The sequence below is a fragment of the Dromaius novaehollandiae genome, chromosome 36, assembly GCF_036370855.1.
Source record: "Dromaius novaehollandiae isolate bDroNov1 chromosome 36, bDroNov1.hap1, whole genome shotgun sequence".
Lineage (NCBI taxonomy): Eukaryota > Metazoa > Chordata > Aves > Casuariiformes > Dromaiidae > Dromaius > Dromaius novaehollandiae.
In genome coordinates, this window is record NC_088135.1 from 13,964 (window position 1) to 40,728 (window position 26,765).

The following is a 26,765-nucleotide window of genomic DNA, read 5'->3' on the forward strand; positions in this document are numbered from 1 at the left end:
TTCCCCGTTTTCCCCCGTTTTCCCCATTTCCCACCCGTTTCCCCCGTTTTCCCCCGTTTCCCCCCCGTTTCCCCCGTTTCCCCCGTTTCCCCCCGTTTCCCCCCATTTTCCCCGTTTTTCCCTGTTTCCCCCCGTTTCCCCCCCGTTTTTCCCCGTTTCCCCCCCGTTTTCCCCCGTTTCCCCCCCGTTTCCCCCCGTTTTTCCCCGTTTCCCTCCCGTTTCCCCCCGTTTTCCCCGTTTCCACCCCGTTTTCCCCGTTTCCCCCCGTTTTTCCCCCATTTCCCCCCCGTTCCCCCCCGTTTTTCCCCGTTTTTCCCCGTTTCCCCCCCGTTTCCCCCCGTTTCCCCCCGTTTTCCCCGTTCCCCCCCCGTTCCCCCCCCGTTTTTCCCCGTTTTTCCCCGTTTCCCCCCCGTTTCCCCCCGTTTCCCCCGTTTCCCCGTTTTTCCCCCATTTCCCCCCCGTTCCCCCCGTTTTTCCCGTTTTTCCCCGTTTCCCCCCCGTTTCCCCCCGTTTCCCCCCGGTTCCCCCCGTTTTCCCCCATTTCCCACCCGTTTCCCCCCGTTTTTCCCCGTTTCCCTCCCGTTTCCCCCGTTTTCCCCCGTTTCCACCCCGTTTTCCCCGTTTCCCCCGTTTTTCCCCCATTTCCCCCCCGTTCCCCCCCCCGTTTTTCCCCGTTTTTTCCCCGTTTCCCCCCCGTTTCCCCCGTTTCCCCCCGTTTTCCCCCGTTCCCCCCCCGTTCCCCCCCCGTTTTCCCCGTTTTTCCCCGTTTCCCCCCCGTTTCCCCCCGTTTCCCCCCGTTTCCCCGTTTTTCCCCATTTCCCCCCGTTCCCCCCCGTTTTTCCCCGTTTTTCCCGTTTCCCCCCCGTTTCCCCCCGTTTCCCCCCCGTTTCCCCCCGTTTCCCCCCGTTTTCCCCCATTTCCCACCCGTTTCCCCCGTTTCCCCCCGTTTCCCCCCGTTCCCGCCCGGTTTTGCCCGTTCCGGCGGGGTTTCGCCCCGTTGCCGGCTCACGTGGAGGCCGAGGGCGGTGACGGGGGCCGCCAGCCCCCCGAGCTGCCGCAGCCGCTGCCCCGACCGGGGCTCCCACAGCCCCACGGCGCCCGCCGCCGAGCCCGACACCTGCCGCCACCCACGCCTCAGCCCCACATGCGGGGCCCCATAGCGACCCATAGATCCCCCTGCCCCATAGCGACCCATAGCGACCCATAGCAACCCATAGGGCCCCATAGGGCCCCATAGATCCACCCTGCCCCATAGCGACCCATAGCGACCCATAGGGACCCATAGAGACCCATAGAGACCCATAGGGACCCATAGATCCCCCTGCCCCATAGCGACCCATAGCGACCCATAGGGACCCATAGAGACCCATAGAGACCCATAGGGACCCATAGATCCCCCTGCCCCATAGCGACCCATAGCGACCCATAGCAACCCATAGCGACCCATAGGGCCCCATAGATCCACCCTGCCCCATAGCGACCCATAGCGACCCATAGGGACCCATAGGGACCCATAGATCCCCCTGTCCCATAGCGACCCATAGGGACCCATAGACCCCCATAGGGTCCTATAGGGCCCCATAGATCCCCCCTGCCCCATGGGGACCCATAGCGACCCATAGGGACCCATAGATCCCCCCTGCCCCATAGCGACCCATAGGGACCCATAGGGACCCATAGATCCCCCTGCTCCATAGTGACCCATAGTGACCCATAGAGACCCATAGATCCCCCTGCCCCATAGCGACCCATAGCAACCCATAGGGACCCATAGGGCCCCATAGATCCCCCCTGCCCCATAGCGACCCATAGGGACCCATAGGGACCCATAGATCCCCCTGCCCCATAGCGACCCATAGCGACCCATAGCGACCCATAGGGCCCCATAGACCCACCCTGCCCCATAGCGACCCATAGCGACCCATAGCGACCCATAGGGACCCATAGGGAACCATAGATCCCCCTGCCCCATGGCGACCCATAGGGACCCATAGACCCCCATAGGGTCCTATAGGGACCCATAGATCCCCCTGCCCCATAGCGACCCATAGCGACCCATAGGGACCCATAGCGACCCATAGGGACCCATAGATCCCCCTGCCCCATGGCGACCCATAGGGACCCATAGACCCCCATAGGGTCCTATAGGGCCCCATAGATCCACCCTGCCCCATAGGGACCCATAGCGACCCATAGGGACCCATAGGGACCCATAGATCCCCCTGCCCCATAGCGACCCATAGCGACCCATAGGGACCCATAGGGCCCCATAGATCCACCCTGCCCCATAGCGACCCATAGCGACCCATAGGGACCCATAGAGACCCATAGAGACCCATAGGGACCCATAGATCCCCCTGTCCCATAGCGACCCATAGCGACCCATAGGGACCCATAGAGACCCATAGAGACCCATAGGGACCCATAGATCCCCCTGCCCCATAGCGACCCATAGCGACCCATAGCAACCCATAGCGACCCATAGGGCCCCATAGATCCACCCTGCCCCATAGCGACCCATAGCGACCCATAGGGACCCATAGGGACCCATAGATCCCCCTGTCCCATAGCGACCCATAGGGACCCATAGACCCCCATAGGGTCCTATAGGGCCCCATAGATCCCCCCTGCCCCATGGGGACCCATAGCGACCCATAGGGACCCATAGATCCCCCCTGCCCCATAGCGACCCATAGGGACCCATAGGGACCCATAGATCCCCCTGCTCCATAGTGACCCATAGTGACCCATAGAGACCCATAGATCCCCCTGCCCCATAGCGACCCATAGCAACCCATAGGGACCCATAGGGCCCCATAGATCCACCCTGCCCCATAGCGACCCATAGGGACCCATAGGGACCCATAGATCCCCCTGCCCCATAGCGACCCATAGCGACCCATAGGGACCCATAGGGCCCCATAGACCCACCCTGCCCCATAGCGACCCATAGCGACCCATAGCGACCCATAGGGACCCATAGGGAACCATAGATCCCCCTGCCCCATGGCGACCCATAGGGACCCATAGACCCCCATAGGGTCCTATAGGGACCCATAGATCCCCCTGCCCCATAGCGACCCATAGCGACCCATAGGGACCCATAGCGACCCATAGGGACCCATAGATCCCCCTGCCCCATGGCGACCCATAGGGACCCATAGACCCCCATAGGGTCCTATAGGGCCCCATAGATCCACCCTGCCCCATAGGGACCCATAGCGACCCATAGGGACCCATAGGGACCCATAGATCCCCCTGCCCCATAGCGACCCATAGCGACCCATAGGGACCCATAGGGCCCCATAGATCCACCCTGCCCCATAGCGACCCATAGCGACCCATAGGGACCCATAGAGACCCATAGAGACCCATAGGGACCCATAGATCCCCCTGTCCCATAGCGACCCATAGGGACCCATAGACCCCCATAGGGTCCTATAGGGCCCCATAGATCCCCCCTGCCCCATGGGGACCCATAGCGACCCATAGGGACCCATAGATCCACCCCTGCCCCATAGCGACCCATAGGGACCCATAGGGACCCATAGATCCCCCTGCCCCATAGCGACCCATAGGGACCCATAGACCCCCATAGGGTCCTATAGGGCCCCATAGATCCACCCTGCCCCATAGGGACCCATAGGGAACCCTCTGCCCCATAGCGACCCATAGGGGCCCATAGATCCCTATAGGGCCCCATAGGGCCCCATAGGGAGCCCCCAGCCCCATGGGGACCCATAGGGACCCATAGGGAGCCATAGGGACCCCCCTGCCCCATAGGGACCCATAGAGACCCATAGGAACCCCCCCGGCCCCATAGGGACCCATAGGAACCCCCCTTCCCCATAGGGCCCCATAGGGATCCATAGGGCCCTCCCAGCCCCATAGGACCCCCCCTGCCCCATAGGATCCCCTCAGCCCCATAGGGCCCCCCCAGCCCCATGGGGACCCATAGGGACCCCCCTTCCCCATAGGGCCCCATAGGGATCCATAGGGCCCTCCCAGCCCCATAGGACCCCCCCTGCCCCATAGGATCCCCTCTGCCCCATAGGATTCCCCCTGCCCCATAGGATCCCCTCTGCCCCATAGGGCCCCCCCAGCCCCATGGGGACCCATAGGAACCCCCCTTCCCCATAGGGCCCCATAGGGATCCATAGGGCCCTCCCAGCCCCATAGGACCCCCCTGCCCCATAGAGACCCATAGGACCCCCCCCGGCCCCATAGGGACCCATAGGAACCCCCCTTCCCCATAGGGCCCCATAGGGCTCCATAGGGCCCTCCCAGCCCCATAGGACCCCCCCGCCCCATAGGATCCCCTCTGCCCCATAGGATCCCCTCAGCCCCATAGGGCCCCCCCAGCCCCATGGGGACCCATAGGGACCCCCCTTCCCCATAGGGCCCCATAGGGATCCATAGGGCCCTCCCAGCCCCATAGGACCCCCCCTGCCCCATAGGATCCCCTCTGCCCCATAGGGCCCCCCCAGCCCCATGGGGACCCATACGGACCCCCCTTCCCCATAGGGCCCCATAGGGATCCATAGGGCCCTCCCTGCCCCATAGGACCCCCCCTGCCCCATAGAGACCCATAGGACCGCCCCCGGCCCCATAGGGACCCATAGGAACCCCCCTTCCCCATAGGGCCCCATAGGGATCCATAGGGCCCTCCCTGCCCCATAGGGACCCCTCTGCCCCATAGGATCCCCTCTGCCCCATAGGATCCCCTCTGCCCCATAGGACCCCCCCAGCCCCATGGGGACCCATAGGGACCCCCCTTCCCCATAGGGCCCCATAGGGCTCCATAGGGCCCTCCCAGCCCCATAGGACCCCCTCTGCCCCATAGAGACCCATAGGAACCCCCCAGCCCCATAGGGACCCATAGGGACCCCCCTTCCCCATAGGGACCCATAGGGATCCATAGCGTCCCCCCAGCCCCATAGGATCCCCCCTGCCCCATATGACCCCCCCTGCCCCATAGGATCCCCCCTGCCCCATAGGATCACCTCAGCCCCATAGGGCCCCCCCAGCCCCATAGGGACCCATAGGAACCCCCCTTCCCCATAGGGCCCCATAGGGATCCATAGGGCCCTCCCAGCCCCACAGGACCCCCCCTGCCCCATAGGATCCCCTCAGCCCCATAGGGCCCCCCCAGCCCCATAGGGACCCATAGAGACCCCCCTTCCCCATAGGGCCCCATAGGGATCCATAGGGCCCTCCCAGCCCCATAGGACCCCCCCTGCCCCATAGGACCCCCCCTGCCCCATAGGGCCCCCCCAGCCCCATAGGGACCCATAGGGACCCCCCTTCCCCATAGGGCCCCATAGGGCTCCATAGGGCCCCCCCAGCCCCATAGCGCCCCCCCTGCCCCATAGCGCCCCCCCTGCCCCATAGCGCCCCCCCAGCCCCATAGCGACCCCCCAGCCCCATAGCGCCCCCCGGCGTCTCACCAGCAGCTCGCCGGCCCAGGCCACGGCGCTCAGCCAATCGCGGTGGGCGTGGGGCCAGCGGCGGAGGGGCTGCCCCACGGCGCCGCCCCCCGGCCCCACGGCCACGGGCCACACGGCCAGCGCCTGCCCCACGGCGCCGTCAGCCCCACGGCGTGGCCCACGCAGACCCCCGGCCCCATAGAAACCCCCCTGCCCCATGGGAACCCCCCTGCCCCATAGCGGCCCCCCAGCCCCATAGCGGCCCCCCAGCCCCATAGCGACTCCCTCAGCCCCATAGTGGCCCCCCAGCCCCATAGCAGCCCCATAGAGGCCCCCCCGGCCCCATAGCGATCTCTGAGCCCCATAGCGGCCCCCCAGCCCCATAGCGACTCCCTCAGCCCCACAGTGGCCCCCCCGGCCCCATAGCGATCTCTGAGCCCCATAGCGGACCCCCAGCCCCATAGAAAACCCCCTGCCCCATAGCGGCCCCCCAGCCCCATAGCGACCCCCCAGCCCCATAGCAGCCCCCCAGCCCCATAGCAGCCCCATAGCTACCCCCCAGCCCCATAGCAGCCCCCCAACCCCACGGCGACCCCCCAGCCCCATAGCAGCCCCATAGCGACCTCCCAGCCCCATAGCAGCCCCCCAGCCCCACAGCAGCCCCCCAGCCCCACGGCGACCCCCCAGCCCCATAGCAGCCCCATAGCGACCTCCCAGCCCCATAGCGGCCCCCCAGCCCCATAGCAGCCCCATAGCGACCCCCCAGCCCCATAGCAGCCCCCCAGCCCCATAGCAGCCCCATAGCAGCCCCACAGCCCCACAGCAACCCCCCAGCCCCATAGCGACCCCCCAGCCCCATAGCAGCCCCCCAGCCCCATAGCGACCCCCCAGCCCCATAGCAGCCCCATAGCGACCTCCCAGCCCCATAGCAGCCCCCCAGCCCCATAGCAGCCCCTCAGCCCCACAGCGACCCCCCAGCCCCATAGCAGCCCCATAGCGACCCCTCAGCCCCATAGTGACCCCCCAGCCCCATAGCAGCCCCATAGCGACCCCCCCGCCCCATAGCAGCCCCCCAGCCCCATAGCAGCCCCCCCGCCCCATAGAGAGCCCCCAGCCCCATAGCAGACCCCAGCCCCATAGCAACCCCCCAGCCCCATAGCAGCCCCATAGCAGCCCCCCCAGCCCTATAGCAACCCCCGAGCCCCATAGCAACCCCCCCGCCCCATTGCAACCCCCCAGCCCCATAGCAGCCCCCCAACCCCATAGCAGTCCCCCAGCCCCATAGCGACCCCCCCGCCCCATAGCGACCCCCCCGACCCATAGCGGCCCCCCCAGCCCCATAGCGGCCCCCCAGCCCCATAGCAGCCCCCCAGCCCATAGAAACCCCCCCGCCCCATAGCAGCCCCCCCAGCCCCATGGCGACCCCCCAGCCCCATAGCAGCCCCATAGCGACCCCCCAGCCCCATAGTGACCCCCAGCCCAATACCGACCCCCCAGCCCCATAGCAGCCCCCCAGCCCCATAGCAACCCCCCAGCCCCATAGCAGCCCCCCAGCCCCATAGCAGCCCCATAGCAGCCCCCCCGCCCCATAGCAGCCCCATAGCGACCCCCCAGCCCCCCAGCAGCCCCCCAGCCCCATAGCAGCACCATAGCAGCCCCCCAGCCCCATAGCAGCCCCCCAGCCCCATAGCAACCCCCCAGCCCCATAGCAGCCCCCCAGCCCCATAGCAACCCCCCGCCCCATAGCGGCCCCCCAGCCCCATAGCAACCCCCCAGCCCCATAGCAGCCCTCCCAGCCCCATAGCAACCCCCCAGCCCCATAGCAGCCCCCAGCCCCATAGCGACCCCCAGCCCCATAGCAGCCCCATAGCAGCCCCCCAGCCCCATAGCAGCCCCCCCGCCCCATAGCAGCCCCCCCAGCCCCATAGCAACCCCCCAGCCCCATAGCAGCCCACCCACCCCATAGCAACCCCCCAGCCCCCCAGCGGCCCCCCAGCCCCATAGCAACCCCCCAGCCCCATAGCAACCCCCTAGGCCCATAGCAGCCCCCCAGCCCCACGGCGACCCCCCCGCCCCATAGCGGCCCCCCAGCCCCATAGCAGCCCCCCCAGCCCCATAGCAGCCCCCCAGCCCATAGAAACTCCCCCGCCCCATAGCAGCCCCCCCAGCCCCATAGCAGCCCCCCAGCCCCATAGCGACCCCCAGCCCCATAGCAGCCCTCCCAGCCCCATAGCGACCCCCCCACCCCATAGCAGCCCCCCAGCCCCATAGCAGCCCCATAGCGACCCCCAGCCCCATAGCAACCCCCCAGCCCCATAGCAGCCCCCCCGCCCCATAGCGGCCCCCCAGCCCCATAGCAGCCCCCAGCCCCATAGCAGCCCCCCAGCCCCATAGCAGCCCCCCCAGCCCCATAGCGACCCCCCCGCCCCATAGCGACCCCCCAGCCCCATAGCAGCCCCCAGCCCCATAGCGACCCCCCAGCCCCATAGCAGCCCCCCAGCCCCATAGCAGCCCCATAGCAGCCCCCCCGCCCCATAGCAGCCCCCCCAGCCCCATAGCGGCCCCCCGCCCCATAGCGACGCCCCCAGCCCCATAGCAGCCCCCCAGCCCCATAGCAGCCCCCCCGCCCCATAGCGACCCCCCAGCCCCATAGCAGCCCCCAGCCCCATAGCAGCCCCCCAGCCCCATAGAAACCCCCCCGCCCCATAGCAGCCCCCCAGCCCCATAGCAGCCCCCCAGCCCCCCAGCGGCCCCCAGCCCCATAGCAACCCCCCAGCCCCATAGCAGCCCCATAGCGACCCCCCAGCCCCCCAGCAGCCCCCCAGCCCCATAGCAGCCCCATAGCGACCCCCCAGCCCCATAGCAGCCCTCCCAGCCCCATAGCAGCCCCCCAGCCCCATAGCGACCCCCCAGCCCCATAGCAGCCCCACAGCAACCCCCCAGCCCCATAGCAGCCCCCCAGCCCCACGGCGACCCCCCAGCCCCATAGCGACCCCCCCGCCCCATAGCGACCCCCCAGCCCCATAGCGACTCCCTCAGCCCCATAGTGGTCTCTTAGCCCCATAGCAACCCCTCTACCCCATAGCAGCCCCCCAGCCCCATAGCAGCCCCCCAGCCCCATAGCGACCCCCCAGCCCCATAGCAGCCCCCAGCCCCATAGCAGCCCCCCAGCCCCACAGCAACCCCCCAGCCCCATAGCAGCCCCCCAGCCCCATAGCAGCCCCCAGCCCCATAGCAACCCCCCAGCCCCATAGCAGCCCTCCCAGCCCCATAGCAACCCCCCAGCCCCATAGCAGCCCCCCCGCCCCATAGCGGCCCCCAGCCCCATAGCAGCCCCCAGCCCCATAGTAACCCCCAGCCCCATAGCAGCCCCATAGCGACCCCTCAGCCCCATAGCGACCCCCCAGCCCCATAGCAGCCCCCCAGCCCCATAGCAGCCCCATAGCGGCCCCCCAGCCCCATAGCAGCCCCCCAGCCCCATAGCAGCCCCATAGCGACCCCCCAGCCCCATAGCAGCCCCATAGCGGCCCCCCAGCCCCACGGCGCGCCCCACGGCGGCCCCCTCACCCGGTCGCGCCCCCCGGTGGCCAGGCGCCGGCCGTCGGGGCTGAGGGCCAGGCAGGCCGTGGGGCCGGCGTGGGGCCGGAGGAGGCGGGCGGCGGGCGGCCCCTGCCCCACGGCGGCTCCCGGCAAGGGGGGCGGAGCCATCAGGGCCGCCGCGGGCCACAGCCCCACGCAGCCGTCCTCTGTGGGGCAGCGGGCCTCAGCGACCCATAGCGACCCACGGAGACCCATAGAGACCCATAGAGACCTCTCCCTGCCCCATAGCGACCCATAGAGACCCCATAGAGACCCATAGGGACCCCTTCCTGCCCCATAGAGACCCATAGTGACCCATAGGGACCACTTGCTGCCCCATAGCGACCCATAGAGACCCCATAGAGACCCATAGGGAGCTCTCCCTGCCCCATAGAGACCCATAGAGACCCCACAGAGACCCATAGGGACCCCTTCCTGCCCCATAGAGACCCATAGAAACCCCAGAGAGACCCATAGGGAGCTCTCCCTGCCCCATAGTGACCCATAGAGACCCCATAGAGACCCACAGAGACCTCTCCCTGCCCCATAAACACCCATAGAGACCCCAGAGAGACCCATAGGGACCCCTTCCTGCCCCATAGCGACCCATAGAGACCCCACAGAGACCCATAGGGACCCCTCCCTGCCCCATAGAGACCCATAGAGACCCCACAGAGACCCATAGGGACCCCTTCCTGCCCCATAGCGACCCATAGAGACCCATAGAGACCCATAGAGACCTCTCCCTGCCCCATAAAGACCCATAGAGACCCCACAGAGACCCATAGGGACCCCTTCCTGCCCCATAGCGACCCATAGAGACCCCACAGAGACCCATAGGGACCCCTTGCTGCCCCATAGCGACCCATAGAGACCCCAGAGAGACCCATAGAGACCTCTCCCTGCCCCATAGCGACCCATAGAGACCCCATAGAGACCCATAGAGACCTCTCCCTGCCCCATAGAGACCCATAGAGACCCCAGAGAGACCCATAGAGACCTCTCCCTGCCCCATAGCGACCCATAGAGACCCCACAGAGACCCATAGGGACCCCTTCCTGCCCCATAGAGACCCCACAGAGACCCATAGGGACCCCTCCCTGCCCCATAGCGACCCATAGAGACCACACAGAGACCCATAGAGACCTCTCCCTGCCCCATAGACACCCATAGAGACCCCAGAGAGACCCATAGGGACCCCTTGCTGCCCCATAGAGACCCAGAGAGACCCCAGAGAGACCCAGAGAGACCCCTTCCTGCCCCATAGCGACCCATAGTGACCCATAGGGACCCCTTCCTGCCCCATAGCGACCCACGGAGACCCCAGAGAGACCCATAGGGACCCCTCCCTGCCCCATAGTGACCCATAGAGACCCCAGAGAGACCCATAGGGACCTCTCCCTGCCCCATAGCGACCCATAGAGGCCCCAGAGAGACCCATAGGGACCCCTTCCTGCCCCATAGCGACCCATAGAGACCCCAGAGAGACCCATAGCACCCCATAGGTGCCCCATAGCACCCCATAGATCCCCCATAGATCTCTCATAGCACCCTATAGACCACCATAACACCCCAGAGATGCCCTATAGATGCCCCATAGACCCCCAACAGCACCCCATAGGCCACCATAACACCCCATAGATGCCCCAGAGCACCCCATAGCGCCCCATAGACCCCCATTACACCCCATAACACCCCATAGATGCCCCATAGACCCTGATAGCACCCCACAGACCCCCATAACACCCCATAGATGCCCCACAGCCCCCCATAGCACCCCATAGACCCCCCATAGCACCCCATAGCACCCCATAGCGCCCCATAACACCCCAAAGCATCCCATAGACCCCCCAATCACCCCATAACACCCCATAGATGCCCCATAGCACCCCACAGACCCCCATAGAGCCCCATAGCACCCCATAGACACCCCATAGACCCCCACAGACCCCCATAGCACCCCATAGACCCCCATAGACCCCCATAACACCCCAAAGCATCCCATAGACCCCCCAATCACCCCATAACACCCCATAGATGCCCCATAGCACCCCACAGACCCCCATAGAGCCCCATAGCACCCCATAGACACCCCATAGACCCCCACAGACCCCCATAGCACCCCATAGACCCCCATAGCACCCCCATAGCAGCCCATAGCGCCCCATAGACCCCCCATAGCACCCCATAGCACCCCATAGACCCCCATAGCACCCCATAGACTCCCCATAGCACCCAACAGCACCCCATAACACCTCACAGACCCCCCATAGCACCCCATAGAGCCCCATAGCACCCCACAGACCCCCATAGCACCCCATAGACTCCCCATAGCACCCAACAGCACCCCATAACACCTCACAGACCCCCCATAGCACCCCATAGACCCCTCATAGCACCCCATAGACCCCCATAGCACCCAATAGCACCCCATAGCACCCCCATAGCACCCCATAGACTCCCCATAGCACCCAATAGCACCCCATAACACCTCACAGACCCCCCATAGCACCCCATAGCGCCCCATAGACCCCCCATAGACCCGCATAGCACCCCATAGACCCCCATAGCACCCAATAGCACCCCATAGCACCCCATAGAACCCCATAGCACCCCCATAGCACCCCCATAGCACCCCATAGACTCCCCATAGCACCCCATAGCACCCCATAGCACCCCATAGACCACCATAGCACCCCATAGACTCCCCATAGCACCCCATAGACCCCCATAGCACCCCATAGACCCCCCATAGCACCCAATAGCACCCCATAGCACCCCATAGCACCCCAGAGACCCCCATAGCGCCCCATAGACTCCCCATAGCACCCCATAGACCCCCATAGCGCCCCATAGACCCCCCATAGCACCCAATAACACCCCATAGCACCCCATAGACCCCATAGCACCCCATAGAGCCCCATAGCACCCCATAGACCCCCCCAGCACCCCATAACACCCCATAGCACCCCCCCCGCCCCCCCCCTTACCGGTGGCGGCCACCAAGGTGCGGGGGTCCCCGGCCAGGGCCCCCAGGGCCCCCCCGCAGGGGGGCAGCACCCACAGGAGCCGGGGGGCGGCACCGGGGGGGGGCGGCAGGGCCCAGCCCCACACCCGGCCCCCCGGCCCCCCCCCCGCCAGCACCCGGGGGCCCAGCCAGGCCAAGCAGCTCACGGGCGCCCCGGCCCCACAGCGCCACGGCGGCCGCCCTGCGGGAGAGGGGCCCAGGCGTCCGGGAGGGGCCCAGGCATCCGGGAAAAGGGCCCAGGTGTCCGGGAAAGGGGCCCAGGCGTCCGGGGAAGGGGCCCAGGAGTCCGGGAGGGGCCCAGGCGTCCGGGAAAGGGGCCCAGGCGTCCGGGAAAAGGGGCCCAGGCGTCCGGGAGGGGCCCAGGTGTCCGGGAAAGGGGCCCAGGCGTCCGGGAAAAGGGCCCAGGTGTCCGGGAAAGGGGCCCAGGCGTCCGGGAAAGGGGCCCAGGTGTCCGGGAAAGGGGCCCAGGCGTCCAGGAGGGGCCCAGGCATCCGGGAAAGGGGCCCAGGCGTCCGGGAAAAGGGCCCAGGCGTCCGGGGAAGGGGCCCAGGCGTCCGGGAAAGGGGCCCAGGTGTCCGGGAAAGGGGCCCAGGCGTCCGGGAAAGGGGCCCAGGGGTCCGGGTGAGGGGCCCAGGCATCCAGGAAAGGGCCCAGGCGTCCGGGAAAGGGCCCAGGCGTCCGGGAGAAGGGGCCCAGGCGTCCGGGAGGGGCCCAGGCGTCCGGGAAAGGGCCCAGGCATCCGGGAAAAGGGCCCAGGTGTCCGGAAAAGGGGCCCAGGTGTCCGGAAAAGAGACCCAGGAGTCCGGGAGGGGCCCAGGCGTCCGGGAAAGGGGCCCAGGTGTCCGGGAGGGGCCCAGGTGTCCGGGAGAGGGGCCCAGGAGTCCGGGGAGGGGCCCAGGTCTCCGGGGAAGGGGCCCAGGCGTCCGGGGGGGGGGATGACTCACCCCAGGGCGCCCGGTGCACCCACACGTCGCCCCCCCGGTGCCCCACGGCCAGGCGGGTGCCGGTGGGGTCAAAGGTCACGCAGAGGGCGGGGTCGTCGCCGGGGTCGTTGCCGGGGGGGGGCCGCAAGGTCGCCCGCACCCGCCCCAGGGCCGCCGGCCACAGCAGCACCTGGGGGGCACCCGGGGGGGCCATGAGCACCCAATACCCCCCCGATACCCCCTCTGGGCGCCCCGGAACCCCCCCAGGGACACCGAAAAACGCCTAATTCACCCCAAAACCCCCCCGTACGGCACCCCCGTGAGCAGCCCTGGGGATGCACTGGGGGTCATGGGGCACCCAAGGGTGCCCAGCACCCATCGCCCCCCCCAAAACCCCCCCAACCCCCCCAGGGACCTCGATACCCCCCCAGGGACCCCAAAAACACCCAAATTCACCCCAAAACCCCCCCGTACAGCACCCCCGTGAGCAGCCCTGGGGTCACACCGGGTGCCATGGGGCACCCAAGGGTGCCCAGCACCCATCGCCCCCCCACCCAACCCCCCCAAATCCCCCCAAAACCCCCCAGGGACCCCAAAAAAGCCATAATTCACCCCAAAACCCCCCCGTACAGGACCCCTAAGGCGAGCGTAGAGCAGCCCTGGGGTCTCATCCTGGGGTCATGGGGCACCCAAGGGTGCCCAGCACCCATCAGCCCCCCACCCAATTACCCCAATACCCCCCCAAAGCCCCTCAGGGACCCAAAAATGCCATAATTCACCCCAAAACCCCCCCGTACGGGACCCCCGTGAGCAGCCCTGGGGTCACACTGGGGGTCATGGGGCACCCAAGGGTGCCCAGCACCCATCGCCCCCCCACCCAATTACCCCAATACCCCCCCAAAGCCCCTCAGGGACCCAAAAATGCCATAATTCACCCCAAAACCCCCCTGTACGGGACCCCCATGAGCAGTCCTGGGGATGCACTGGGGGTCATGGGGCACCCAAGGGTGCCCAGCATCCATCGCCCCCCCCCACCCAATTACCCCAATACCCCCCCAAAGCCCCTCAGGGACCCAAAAAAGCCATAATTCACCCCAAAACCCCCCCGTACGGGACCCCCATGAGCAGTCCTGGGGATGCACTGGGGGTCATGGGGCACCCAAGGGTGCCCAGCACCCATCGCCCCCCCCAAAAAACCCCCCCAGAGACCCCAAAACACCCCAGGGACCCCAAAAACACCCTAATTCACCCCAAAACCCCCCCGTACGGGACCCCCATGAGCAGCCCTGGGGTCTCACTGGGGGTCACGGGGCACCCAAGGGTGCCCAGCACCCATCGCCCCCCCCACCCAACCCCCCCAAATCCCCCCCATAACCCCCCCAGGGACCCAAAAATGCCATAATTCACCCCAAAACCCCCCCGTACGGGACCCCCGTGAGCAGCCCTGGGGTCTCACTGGGGGTCACGGGGCACCCAAGGGTGCCCAGCACCCATCGCCCCCCCACCCAACCCCCCCAAATCCCCCCCATAACCCCCCCAGGGACCCAAAAAAGCCATAATTCACCCCAAAACCCCCCCGTACGGCACCCCCGTGAACAGCCCTGGGGTCACACCGGGTGCCATGGGGCACCCAAGGGTGCCCAGCACCCATCGCCCCCCCCACCCAACCCCTCCAAATCCCCCCCATAACCCCCCCAGGGACCCAAAAATGCCATAATTCACCCCAAAACCCCCATGTACAGCACCCCTGTGAGCAGCCCTGGGGTTGCAGTGGGGGGTCATGGGGCACCCAAGGGTGCCCAGCACCCATCGCCCCCCCACCCAATTACCCCAAACCCCCCCCAAAACCCCCCAGGGACCCCAAAAATGCCATAATTCACCCCAAAACCCCCATGTACGGGACCCCCATGAGCAGCCCTGGGGTCTCACTGGGGGTCACGGGGCACCCAAGGGTGCCCAGCACCCATCACCCCACCCAACCCCCCCCAAAATGACCCAAAACCCCCCGATTTCACCCCAAACCCCCCCCCCCCGCCCACACGCACCTGCCCGTCGCTGCCGGCTCCCACGACGCCCGGGGGGGCCCAGGCGATCCCGGCGGGGGGGCAGCACCCGGGGGGGCCCAGCACCCCCAGCGGGGCCCCCCCCGGCCAGGCCCAGAGGCGCAGGGCCCCCCCGGCCTGGGCCCCCAGCACCCGGCACCCGTCGGGGGCGAAGGCGGCCGCCCCGAAGGCCCCCGCCGCCCGGCCCCCGCCCCGCGCCAGCACCTGCGATGGGGGGCACTGGTGTCACTGGGAGGGACTGGTTTGGGTGGTGGTGGGGGGGGGGGGGGCTGGGGGGATTGGGAGAGGGTGGGGGGGAGGGTTGGGGGGGGCTGGGGGGTCCCAGTGGCTCCCAGTGGCGCCCAGTGCCCTCCCAGTGCCCCATATTGCCTCCCAGTGCCGCCCAGTGCCTCCCAGTGCTCCCCAGTCCCCTCCCAGTGCCTCCCAGTGCCCTCCCAGTGCCTCCCAGTGCCTCCCAATCCCCTCCCAGTCCCCTCCCAGTGCCTCCCAGTCCCTCCCAGTCTCCTCCCAGTCCCTCCCAGTGCCTCACAGGCCCTCCCAGTGCCCTCCCAGTTCCTCCCAGTGCCTCCCAGTCCTCCCCAGTCCCCTCCCAGCACCCCATATCCCCTTCCAGTCCCTCCCAGTCCCCTCCCAGTCCCTCCCTGTCCCCTCCCAGTGCCTCCCAGTGCCTCCCAGTGGCCCCCAGTGCCCTCCCAGTGCCTCCCAATCCCCTCCCAGTCCCTCCCAGTGCCTCCCAGTCTGTCCCAGTGCCTCACAGTCCCTCCCAGCGCCCTCCCAGTTCCTCCCAGTGCCTCCCAGTGCCCCCCAGTCCCCTCCCAGCACCCTGTTTCCCCTTCCAGTCCCTTCCAATCCCCTCCCAGTCCCTCCCTGTTCTCTCCCAGTCCCTCCCAGTCCCTCCCAGTCCCCCATATCCCCTCCCAGACCCCTTCCAGTGCCCCCCAGTGCCCCATAGCCCCTCCCAGTCCCCTCCCAGTCCCCTCCCAGTCCTCCCCAGTGCCTCCCAGTACCCCATATCCCTCTCCCAGTGCCTCCCAGTTCCTCCCAGTGCCTCCCAGTCCCCCCCAGTCCCCTCCCAGCGCCCCATATCCCCTTCCAGTCCCTCCCAGTCCCCTCCCAGTCCCTTCCTGTCCCCTCCCAGTGCCTCCCAGTGCCTCCCAGTGCCCCCCAGTCCCCTCCCAGCGCCCCGTATCCCCTTCCAGTCCCTCCCAATCCCCTCCCAGTCCTTCCCAGCCCCCTGCCAGTGCCTCCCAGTCCCCCCCAGTCCCCCTCCCAGTCTCCCCCAGTCCCCCCCCAGTGCCCTGTATCCCCTCCCAATCCCCTCCCAGACCCCTCCCAGTGCCTCCCAGTGCCTCCCAGTCCCCTCCCAGTCCCCCATATCCCATCCCAGTTCCCTCCCAGTCTCCTCCCAGTCCCCCCCAGTCCCCCCCCAATGCCCTGTATCCCCTCCCAATCCCCTCCCAGTCCCCCATATCCCCTCCCAGTGCCTCCCAGTGCCTCCCAAACCCCTCCCAGTGCCCCCATATCCCCTCCCAGTGCCTCCCAGTCCCCCCCAGTGCCTCCCAGTCCCCTCCCAGTCTCTCCCAGTGCTCTCGCAGTGGCTCCCAGTGCCTCCCAGTGCCCCCCAGTGCCCTCCCAGTCCCCCCAATCCCCTCCCAGTGACCCCCAGTGCCTCCCAGTGCCCCCCAGTGCCCTCCCAGTGCCTCCCAGTCCCCCCCAATCCCCTCCCAGTGCCCCCCAATCCCCTCCCAGTGCCTCCCAGTGCCTCCCAGTCCCCCCCAGTGCCTCCCAGTGCCCCCCAATCCCCTCCCAGTGACCCCCAGTGCCTCCCAGTGCCTCCCAGTGCCCTCCCAGTGCCTCCCAGTCCCCCCAATCCCCTCCCAGTGCCCCCCAGAGCCTCCCAGTGCCTCCCAGTCCCCCCCAATCCCCTCCCAGTGCCTCCCAGTGCCTCCCAGTGCCTCCCAGTCCCCCCCAATCCCCTCCCAGTGACCCCCAGTGCCTCCCAGTGCCCCCCAGTGCCCTCCCAGTGCCTCCCAGTCCCCCCCAATCCCCTCCCAGTGCCCCCCAATCCCCTCCCAGTGCCTCCCAGTGCCCTCCCAGTGCCTCCCAGTCCCCCCCAATCCCCTCCCAGTCCCCCCCAATCCCCTCCCAGTGCCTCCCAGTGCCTCCCAGTGCCCCCCAGTGCCCTCCCAGTGCCTCCCAGTCCTCCCCAATCCCCTCCCAGTGCCCCCCAATCCCCTCCCAGTGCCCTCCCAGTGCCTCCCAGTGCCTCCCAGCAAGGCTCACGGTGGGGGGGCCGGGCCGGTCCAGCGGCAGCACCAGGAAGCGGCCGCCCCAGGCGCCAGCGGCCACCGCCGCCCCCCCGGGGTGGAAGGCGACACAGGCCAGGGGGGGCCCCGAGGCCCCGCCCCCCGCCGCCGCCCCCCGCCCCGCCCCCCACACCTGCGGGGGGGAGCAGGGGTCAGCCCGGACGCCTGGGCCCTTTCCCGGACACCTGGGCCCTTTTCCCGGACGCCTGGGCCCTTTTCCCGGACGCCTGGGCCCCTTTCCCGGACGCCTGGGCTCTTTCCCGGACGCCTGGGCCCCTTTCCCGGACGCCTGGGCTCTTTCCCGGACGCCTGGGCCCTTTTCCCGGACGCCTGGGCCCCTTTTCCCGGACGCCTGGGCCCCTTTCCCGGACGCCTGGGCTCTTTCCCGGACGCCTGGGCCCTTTTCCCGGACACCTGGGCCCCTTCCCGGACGCCTGGGCCCCTTTCCCGGACGCCTGGGCCCTTTCCTGGATGCCTGGGCCCTTTTCCCGGATGCCTGGGCCCTTTCCCGGATGCCTGGGCCCCTTCCCCGGACGCCTGGGCCCTTTTCCCGGACACCTGGGCCCCTTCCCGGACGCCTGGGCCCCTTTCCCGGACGCCTGGGCCCTTTCCTGGATGCCTGGGCCCTTTTCCCGGACGCCTGGGCCCTTTCCCGGATGCCTGGGCCCCTTCCCCGGACGCCTGGGCCCTTTCCCGGACACCTGGGCCCCTTTTCCCGGACGCCTGGGCTCTTTCCCGGATGCCTGGGCCCTTTTCCCGGACGCCTGGGCCCTTTCCCGGACGCCTGGGCCCCTCTCCCGGACGCCTGGGACCCTTCCCGGACGCCTGGGCCCATTTTCCCGGACGCCTGGGCCCCTCCCCGGACGCCTGGGCCCCTCCCGGACGCCTGGGCCCACCTGGAGGCGCCCGTCCAGCCCGGCCGACACCAGCAGGGTCCCGTCGGGACTCGGCTCCAGGGCGGTGACGGGGCCCCGATGCGCCGACACCTTCCACAGCCTGGGGGGGGGCCCGGGGGGGGGGGTCAGCCCCCTCCACGGGCCCCTATAGCCCCTATAGCCCCCCCCATGGCCCCCATAGGCCCCTATAGCCCCCCCACGGCCCCTATAGCACCCTATAGCCCTCTCCATGGCCCCTATAGCACCCTATAGATCCCTATAGCTGCTCCCCATGGCCCCCATAAGCCCCTATAACCCCCCCATGGCCCCTATAGCTCCCTATAGCCCCCCATAGCCCCCCCATGGCCCCTATAGCACCCTATAGCCCTCTCCATGGCCCCTATAGCACCCTATAGATCCCTATAGCTGCTCCCCATGGCCCCCATAAGCCCCTATAGCCCCCCCATGGCCCCTATAGCTCCCTATAGCCCCCCATAGCCCCCCCATGGCCCCTATAGCACCCTATAGCTCCCTCATGGTCCCTACAGCCCCCTATACCTCCCCATAGACCCCCCCATGGCCCCTATAGACCTCCATAGGCCTCCCCCAAAGGCCCCTATAGCCCCCCATAGGCCCCCATAGACCCCCCATAGGTCCCTATAGCCCCCCAAGGCCCTTATAGCCCCCCCATAGCCCTCTCCGTGCCCCCTATAGGCCCCCTATAGCCGCCCATGGCCCCTATGGCCCCCGCTATGGCCCCCCAGTCCCCCCTAGGCCTCCCTATGGGCCCTATAGCCCCCCCATAGGCCCCCCCATGCTCTGTATGGCCCCCCTATAGCCCCCCATAGGCTCCCCATTGCCCCTATAGCTCCCCTTAGGCCCCCATAGGTGCCCCCCATGGCACCTATAGCCCCTCATAGCCCCCCCATAGCCCCCCCCAGCCCCCCCATAGGCCCCCTCATGGCCCCTGTAGCCCCCCTATGGCTCCTATAGCCCCCCCCAAGACCCCTGTAGCCCCCTATAACCCCCATAACCCCCCATAGCACCCGTCCCAGGCCCCTATAGCCCCCCCCGTGGCCCCTATAGCCCCCCCATGGTCCCCATAAGCTCCCATAGCCCCCCCATAGCCCCCCCATGGCCCCTATAGCCCCATAGACCCCCCCAGCCCCCCCAGAGACCCCCCCATGGCCCCTATAGACCCCCCACAGCCCCCCACAGCCCCTATGGCCCCCATAGCCCCCCATAGACCCCCCCAGCCCCCCCAGAGACCCCCCCCATGGCCCCTATAGCCCCCCCACAGCCCCCCACAGCCCCTATGGCCCCCATAGCCCCCCATAGACCCCCACAGCCCCCCCAGAGACACCCCCCATGGCTCCTATAGCCCCCCCATAGACCCCCCCAGCCCCTATGGCCCCCATAGCCCCCCCCAGGGCCCCTATAGCCCCCCATAGACCCCCCCAGCCCCCCCAGAGACCCCCCCCATGGCCCCTATAGCCCCCCCACAGCCCCCCACAGCCCCTATGGCCCCCATAGCCCCCCCCAGGGCCCCTATAGCCCCCCAGAGACCCCCCCAGCCCCCCCAGAGACCCCCCCCATGGCCCCTATAGCCCCCCCACAGCCCCCCACAGCCCCTATGGCCCCCATAGCCCCCCCCAGGGCCCCTATAGCCCCCCCCGGCCCCTATAGCCCCCCATAGGCCCCCCCTGCCCCCCCATAGCCCCCCCCAGGGCCCCTATAGCCCCCCATAGGCCCCCCCTGCCCCCCCCCCGCACTGACCGGGCGCCGTGGGGCAGCAGCAGAACCTCGACGTCGCCCCCGGCCCCCCCCAAGGCCACGGCACCGCCGGGGAGGGGGGCGACGGCCCGGACCCCCCCGACGCTGCCCCGCACCTCCTGCACCGCCTGCCACCAGTACGGACCAGTACGGACCAGTACGGACCAGTACGGACCAGTATGGAGCGATCCAGACCAGTACGGACCAGTACAGACCAGTACGGACCAGTATGCACCAGTACGGCCCGGACCCCCCCGACGCTGCCCCGCACCTCCTGCACCGCCTGCCACCAGTACGGACCAGTACGGACCAGTACGGACCAGTATGGACCAGTATGGAGCGATCCAGACCAGTACGGACCAGTACGGACCAGTACGGACCAGTATGGACCAGTATGCACCAGTACGGCCCGGACCCCCCCGATGCTGCCCCGCACCTCCTGCACCGCCTGCCACCAGTACGGACCAGTACGGACCAGTACGGACCAGTACGGACCAGTATGAAGCGATCCAGACCAGTACGGACCAGTACAGACCAGTATGGACCAGTACGGACTAGTATGCACCAGTACGGCCCACACACCCCCGACGCCCCCCCGCAGTTCCTGCACCGCCTGCCACCAGTACGGACCAGTACGGACCAGTACGGACCAGTATGGAGCGAACCAGACCAGTACGGACCAGTGTGCACCAGTACGGACCAGTATGCACCAATACGGCCCGGACCCCCCCGACGCTGCCCCGCACCTCCTGCACCCCCTGCCACCAGTACGGACCAGTACGGACCAGTACAGACCAGTATGGACCAGTATGGCCCCTCCCAGTGCCCCCCAGTGCCTCCCAATCCCCTCCCAGTGTCTCCGAGTGCCCCATAATCTTCTCCCAGTGCCTCCCAGTCCCCCCCAGTGCCCTCCCAGTCCCCCCCAGTGCCCTCCCAGTCCCTCCCAGTGCCCTCCCAGTCCCCCCCAGTGCCCTCCCAGTCCCTCCCAGTGCCCTCCCAGTGCCTCCCAGTGCCCTCCCAGTCCCTCCCAGTCTCTCCCAGTGCCTCCCAGTGCCCCCCCAGTCCCCTCCCAGCCTCCTCCAGTGCCTCCCAGTCCCCCCCAGTGCCCCCCAGTCCCCCCCAGTGCCTCCCAGTGCCTCCCACTGCCCTCCCACTGCCTCCCAATCCCCTCCCAGTGCCTCCCAGTGCCTCCCAGTCCCCCCCAATCCCCTCCCAGTGCCCCCCAGTGCCTCCCAATCCCCTCCCAGTGCCTCCCAGTGCCCTCCCAGTCCCCCCCCAGTGCTCTCGCAGTGCCTCCCAGTGCCTCCCAGTGCCTCCCAGTGCCCCCAATCCCCTCCCAGTGCCCCCCCAATCCCCTCCCAGTGCTGCCCAGTGCCTCCCAATCCCCCCCAGTCCCCTCCCAGTGCCTCCCAGCGCCTCCCAGTCCCCTCCCAGTCCCCCCCAGTGCTCTCGCAGTGCCTCCCAGTGCCTCCCAGTGCCCCCCAGTGCCTCCCAATCCCCTCCCAGTCCCCCCCAGTCCCCTCCCAGTGCCCCCCAGTGCCTCCCAGTGCCCCCATATCCCCTCCCAATCCCTTCCCAGTGCCTCCCAGTGCCCCCATATCCCCTCCCAGTGCCCTCCCAGTGCCTCCCAGTGCCCCCCAGTGCCTCCCAATCCCCTCCCAGTCCCCCCCAGTCCCCTCCCAGTGCCCCCCAGTGCCCCCATATCTCCTCCCAATCCCCTCCCAGTGCCTCCCAGTGCCCCCATATCCCCTCCCAGTGCCGTCCCAGTGCCTCCCACTGCCTCCCAGTGCCCCCCAGTCCCCTCCCAGTGCCTCCCAATCCCCTCCCAGTGCCTCCCAGTGCCCCCATATCCCCTCCCAGTGCCTCCCAGTGCCTCCCAGTGCACCCCAGTCCCCTCCCAGTCCCCCCCAGTGCCTCCCAATCCCCTCCCAGTGCCCCCCAATCCCCTCCCAGTGCCCCCCAGTGCCTCCCAATCCCCTCCCAGTGCCTCCCAGTGCCTCCCAGTGCCCCCCAGTCCCCTCCCAGTGCCCCCCAGTGCCCCCATATCTCCTCCCAATCCCCTCCCAGTCCCCTCCCAGTGCCCCCCAGTCCCCTCCCAGTGCCCCCCAGTGCCCCCATATCTCCTCCCAATCCCCTCCCAGTCCCCTCCCAGTGCCTCCCAGTCCCCTCCCAGTGCCTCCCAGTGCCTCCCAGTGCCCCCCAGTCCCCTCCCAGTGCCCCCAGTGCCCCCATATCTCCTCCCAGTGCCCTCCCAGTGCTTCCCAGTTCCTCCCAGTCCCCTCCCAGTGCCCCCATATCTCCTCCCAGTCCCCCCCAGTGCCCTCCCAGTGCCCTCCAGTGCCCTCCCAGTGCCTCCCAGTCCCCCCCAATCCCTTCCCAGTGCCTCCCAGTGCCTCCCAATCCCCTCCCAGTGCCTCCCAGTGCCCCCCAGTGCCTCCATATCCCCTCCCAGTGCCTCCCAGTGCCCTCCAGAGCCCTCCCAGTCCCCCCAATCCCCTCCCAGTGCCCCCCAGTTCCTCCCAATCCCTTCCCAGTGCCTCCCACTGCCTCCCAGTGCCCCCCAATCCCCTCCCAGTGCCCCCCAGTGCCTCCCAGTGCCCCCAGATCCCCTCCCAATCCCCTCCCAGTGCCTCCCAGTGCCTCCCAATCCCCTCCCAGTCCCCCCCAGTCCCCTCCCAGTGCCCCCCAGTGCCTCCCAATCCCCTCCCAGTCCCCCCCAGTCCCCTCCCAGTGCCTCCCAGTGCCCCCATATCCCCTCCCAATCCCCTCCCAGTGCCTCCCAGTGCCCCCATATCCCCTCCCAGTGCCTCCCAGTCCCCTCCCAGTGCCTCCCAGTCCCCCCCAGTGCCGCACCTGGGGGCCGGCGGGCGCCAGGCGCAGCCAGTGCAGGGAGCCCTCGGCGGTGCCCACGGCCGCCCAGCCCCCGCCCGGGGCCAGCGCCAGGCACTGGGGGCCCCCCCGCAGCCGCAGGCCCCGCCCCCTGCCCCCCCCAACATGGCCGCCGTCAGCCACGGGGGGGGACCAGGCGTCCGGGAAGGGGCCCAGGCGTCCGGGAGGGGCCAGGCGTCCGGGGAACCCACCCAGGGGCCCAGGCGTCCGGGAAAGGGGCCCAGGCGTCCAGGGAACCCACCCAAGGGCCCAGGCGTCCGGGAGGGGCCCAGGTGTCCGGGAGGGGCCCAGGCGTCCAGGGAACCCACCCAAGCCACCCAGGGGCCCAGGCGTCCGGGAGGGGCCCAGGCGTCCGGGAAAGGGGCCCAGGTGTCCGGGAGGGGCCCAGGAGTCCGGGAAGGGCCCAGGTGTCCGGGATGAGGGGCCCAGGCGTCCGGGGAACCCACCCAAGCCACCCAGGGGCCCAGGCGTCCGGGAAGGGCCCAGGCGTCCGGGAGGGGCCCAGGTGTCCGGGAGGGGCCCAGGCGTCCGGGGAAGGGGCCCAGGTGTCCGGGAAGGGCCCAGGCGTCCGGGGAACCCACCCAAGGGCCCAGGCGTCCGGGAGGGGCCCAGGCGTCTGGGAAAGGGGGCCCAGGCGTCCGGGGAACCCACCCAGGGGCCCAGGCGTCCGGGAGGGGCCCAGGAGTCCGGGAAGGGCCCAGGTGTCCGGGGAACCCACCCAAGGGGCCCAGGCATCCGGGAAAAGGGGCCCAGGTGTCCGGGAAGGGCCCAGGAGTCCGGGAGGGGCCCAGGAGTCCGGGAAGGGCCCAGGTGTCCGGGGAACCCACCCAAGGGGCCCAGGCATCCGGGAAAAGGGGCCCAGGTGTCCGGGAAGGGCCCAGGCGTCCGGGAAAGGGGCCCAGGAGTACGGGAAGGGCCCAGGTGTCCGGGGAACCCACCCAAGGGCCCAGGCGTCCGGGAAAAGGGGCCCAGGCGTCCGGGAGAGGGTTTAGGGCCGCCGTGGGGCAGATGGGTTGGAGGGGGGAGAAAAGACACCTGTGGGGTCTATGAGGCAGCACCCATGGGTGCTATGGGGCAGCTATGGGGCAGCACCCATGAGTGCTATGGGGCAGCTATGGGGCAGCTATGGGACAGCACCTATGGGTGCTATGGGGCAGCTCTGGGGTGCTATGGGGCAGCTATGGGGCAACACCCATGGGCACTATGGGGCAGCTATGGGGGTGCTATGGGCAACACCCATGGGTGCTATGGGGCAGCTATGGGGCAGCTATGGGGCAACACCCATGGGCGCTATGGGGCAGCTATGGGGGTGCTATGGGGCAGCTATGGGGCAGCTATGGGGCAACACCCATGGGCGCTATGGGGCAGCTATGGGGGTGCTATGGGGCAGCTATGGGGCAACACCCATGGGCGCTATGGGGCAGCTATGGGGGTGCTATGGGGCAGCTATGGGGCAGCACCCATGGGTGCTATGGGGCAGCTATGGGGGTGCTATGGGGCAGCTATGGGGCAACACCCATGGGCGCTATGGGGCAGCTATGGGGCAGCTATGGGGCAGCTGTGGGGCAGCTATGGGGCAGCTATGGGGCAGCACCCATGGGTGCTATGGGGCAGCTATGGGGCAGCTATGGGCAACACCCATGGGTGCTATGGGGCAGCTATGGAGCAGCTATGGGGGTGCTATGGGGCAGCTATGGGGCAGCCATGGGGCAGGACCCACCTGGGCGGGAGGTCGGGGGGCGGCGGGGAGCAGAGCAGCAGGCGGTGGCCGTGGGGCAGCAGCGCCCGGGCCTGGGGGCGGAGGGGGCAGCGGGGGGGCGCGTTGGCCGCCTCCTGCGCCAGCCCCACCAGCAGCCCCATAGCGGGGTCCTCCCGCCCCATAGCGGGGTCCTCCGGCCCCACGGCGGCGTCCTCCGGCCCCACGGCGGGTCGCTCGCGCTGCCCCACGGCGTGGAGCTCCTCGCGGGCCAGCTCCAGGGTGGCCTCCACCACGGCCGCCACCTCCTCCAGCCCCACGGCGGCCACGGCCCCCCGCTGCTGGGCCTCCTCTGGGGCGGGGGGGGGCGGCCGTGAGGCCTCCTGCCCCATAGCGGCCTCCCGGAGGAGCAGAGCGAGCTCCTGCCCCATAGAAGCCCATAGAGACCCATAGAGACCCATGGAGACCCATGGAGACCTCCTGCCCCATAGAGACACATAGAGACCCATGAAGACCCATGGAGATCTCCTGCCCCATAGAGACCCATAGAGACCCATGAAGACCCAATGACACCTCCCGCCCCATAGAGACCCATAGAGACCCATGAAGACCCATGGAGACCCCCTGCCCCATAGAGACCCATAGAGTCCCATGAAGACCCATGGAGACCTCCTGCCCCATAGAGACCCATAGAGTCCCATGAAGACCCATGGAGACCTCCCGCCCCATAGAGACCCATAGAGACCCATGGAGACTCATGGAGACCTCCCGCCCCATAAAGACCCATAGAGTCCCATGAAGACCCAGGGAGACCTCCCGCCCCATAGAGACCCATAGAGACCCATGGAGACTCATGGAGACCTCCCGCCCCATAGAGACCCATAGAGTCCCATGAAGACCCATGGAGACCTCCTGCCCCATAGAGACCCATAGAGACCCATGAAGACCCATGGAGACCTCCCGCCCCATAGAGACCCATAGAGACCCATGAAGACCCATGGAGACCTCCTGCCCCATAGAGACCCATAGAGACCCATGGAGACCCATGGAGATCTCCTGCCCCATAGAGACCCATAGAGTCCCATGAAGACCCAAGGACACCTCCCGCCCCATAGAGACCCATAGAGTCCCATGAAGACCCAGGGAGACCTCCCGCCCCATAGAGACCCATAGAGTCCCATGAAGACCCAAAGAGACCTCCCGCCCCATAGAGACCCATGGAGACCCATGGAGACCCATGGAGACCTCCTGCCCCATAGAGACCCATAGAGTCCCTTGAAGACCCAATGACACCTCCCGCCCCATAGAGACCCATAGAGACCCATAGAGACCCATGGAGACCCAAGGACACCTCCTGCCCCATAGAGACCCATAGAGTCCCATGAAGACCCATAGAGACCTCCTGCCCCATAGAGACCCATAGAGACCCATGAAGACCCATGGAGACCTCCTGCCCCATAGAGACCCATAGAGACCCATGGAGACCCATGGAGACCTCCTGCCCCATAGAGACCCATAGAGTCCCATGAAGACCCATGGAGACCTCCTGCCCCACAGAGACCCATAGAGACCCATGAAGACCCATGGAGACCTCCTGCCCCATAGGGAGCTCCAAGAGGAGCGGAGGCACCTTCTGCCCCATAGAGACCCATAGACAACCCAGACAGACCCCATGGAGACCTCCTGCCCCATAGAGACCCGTAGACCCCAGTGAAGACCCATAGACGCCCATGGAGACCTCCTGCCCCATAGAGACCCATAGAGTCCCATGAAGACCCATAGAGACCCCCTGCCCCATAGAGACCCATAGAGTCCCATGAAGACCCATGGAGACCCCCTGCCCCATAGAGACCCATAGAGTCCCATGGAGACCCATGGAGACCTCCTGCCCCATAGAGACCCATAGAGACCCATAGAGACCCATGGAGACCCATGGAGACCTCCTGCCCCATAGAGACCCATAGAGACCCATGGAGACCCATGGACACCTCCCACCCCATAGAGACCCATGGAGACCCAAGATCACCTCCCGCCCCATAGAGACCCATAGAGTCCCGTGAAGACCCATGGAGACCCCCTGCCCCATAGACACCCATAGAGTCCCATGAAGACCCATGGAGATCTCCTGCCCCATAGAGACCCATAGAGTCCCATGAAGACCCAGGGAGACCTCCTGCCCCATAGAGAACCATAGAGTCCCATGGAGA

The 26,765-nt window shown here is 68.0% G+C and overlaps 2 protein-coding genes across 3 annotated transcripts in view; both read right to left on the minus strand.

Annotated features, from left to right (window-relative positions):
• Nucleotides 1-26,765, minus strand: part of TEP1 (telomerase associated protein 1) — a 73,031-nt gene that overhangs the window by 12,522 nt on the left and 33,744 nt on the right. For both annotated transcript variants that reach the window (XR_010386408.1, XM_064503324.1), the window contains exons 32-42: nucleotides 24,583-24,910; nucleotides 22,827-22,953; nucleotides 19,977-20,101; nucleotides 18,222-18,321; nucleotides 17,303-17,458; nucleotides 15,002-15,223; nucleotides 12,978-13,146; nucleotides 11,996-12,214; nucleotides 8,994-9,172; nucleotides 5,448-5,570; nucleotides 1,010-1,117 (exon numbers count right to left, since the gene is read on the minus strand). Coding sequence is in view for 1 of the 2 variants with exons in the window: in XM_064503324.1 (XP_064359394.1) it covers nucleotides 1,010-1,117; nucleotides 5,448-5,570; nucleotides 8,994-9,172; nucleotides 11,996-12,214; nucleotides 12,978-13,146; nucleotides 15,002-15,223; nucleotides 17,303-17,458; nucleotides 18,222-18,321; nucleotides 19,977-20,101; nucleotides 22,827-22,953; nucleotides 24,583-24,910 (1,856 nt within the window). In the remaining variant the exon portion in view is untranslated. The remainder of the gene's footprint in view (nucleotides 1-1,009; nucleotides 1,118-5,447; nucleotides 5,571-8,993; nucleotides 9,173-11,995; nucleotides 12,215-12,977; nucleotides 13,147-15,001; nucleotides 15,224-17,302; nucleotides 17,459-18,221; nucleotides 18,322-19,976; nucleotides 20,102-22,826; nucleotides 22,954-24,582; nucleotides 24,911-26,765) is intronic.
• On the minus strand, nucleotides 9,190-10,498 carry LOC135325387 (shematrin-like protein 1). Its single transcript, XM_064503393.1, is given in 6 exon segments — nucleotides 9,190-9,382; nucleotides 9,414-9,478; nucleotides 9,481-9,537; nucleotides 9,539-9,745; nucleotides 9,747-9,953; nucleotides 10,016-10,498. Coding segments are annotated over 6 exon segments (1,212 nt in total).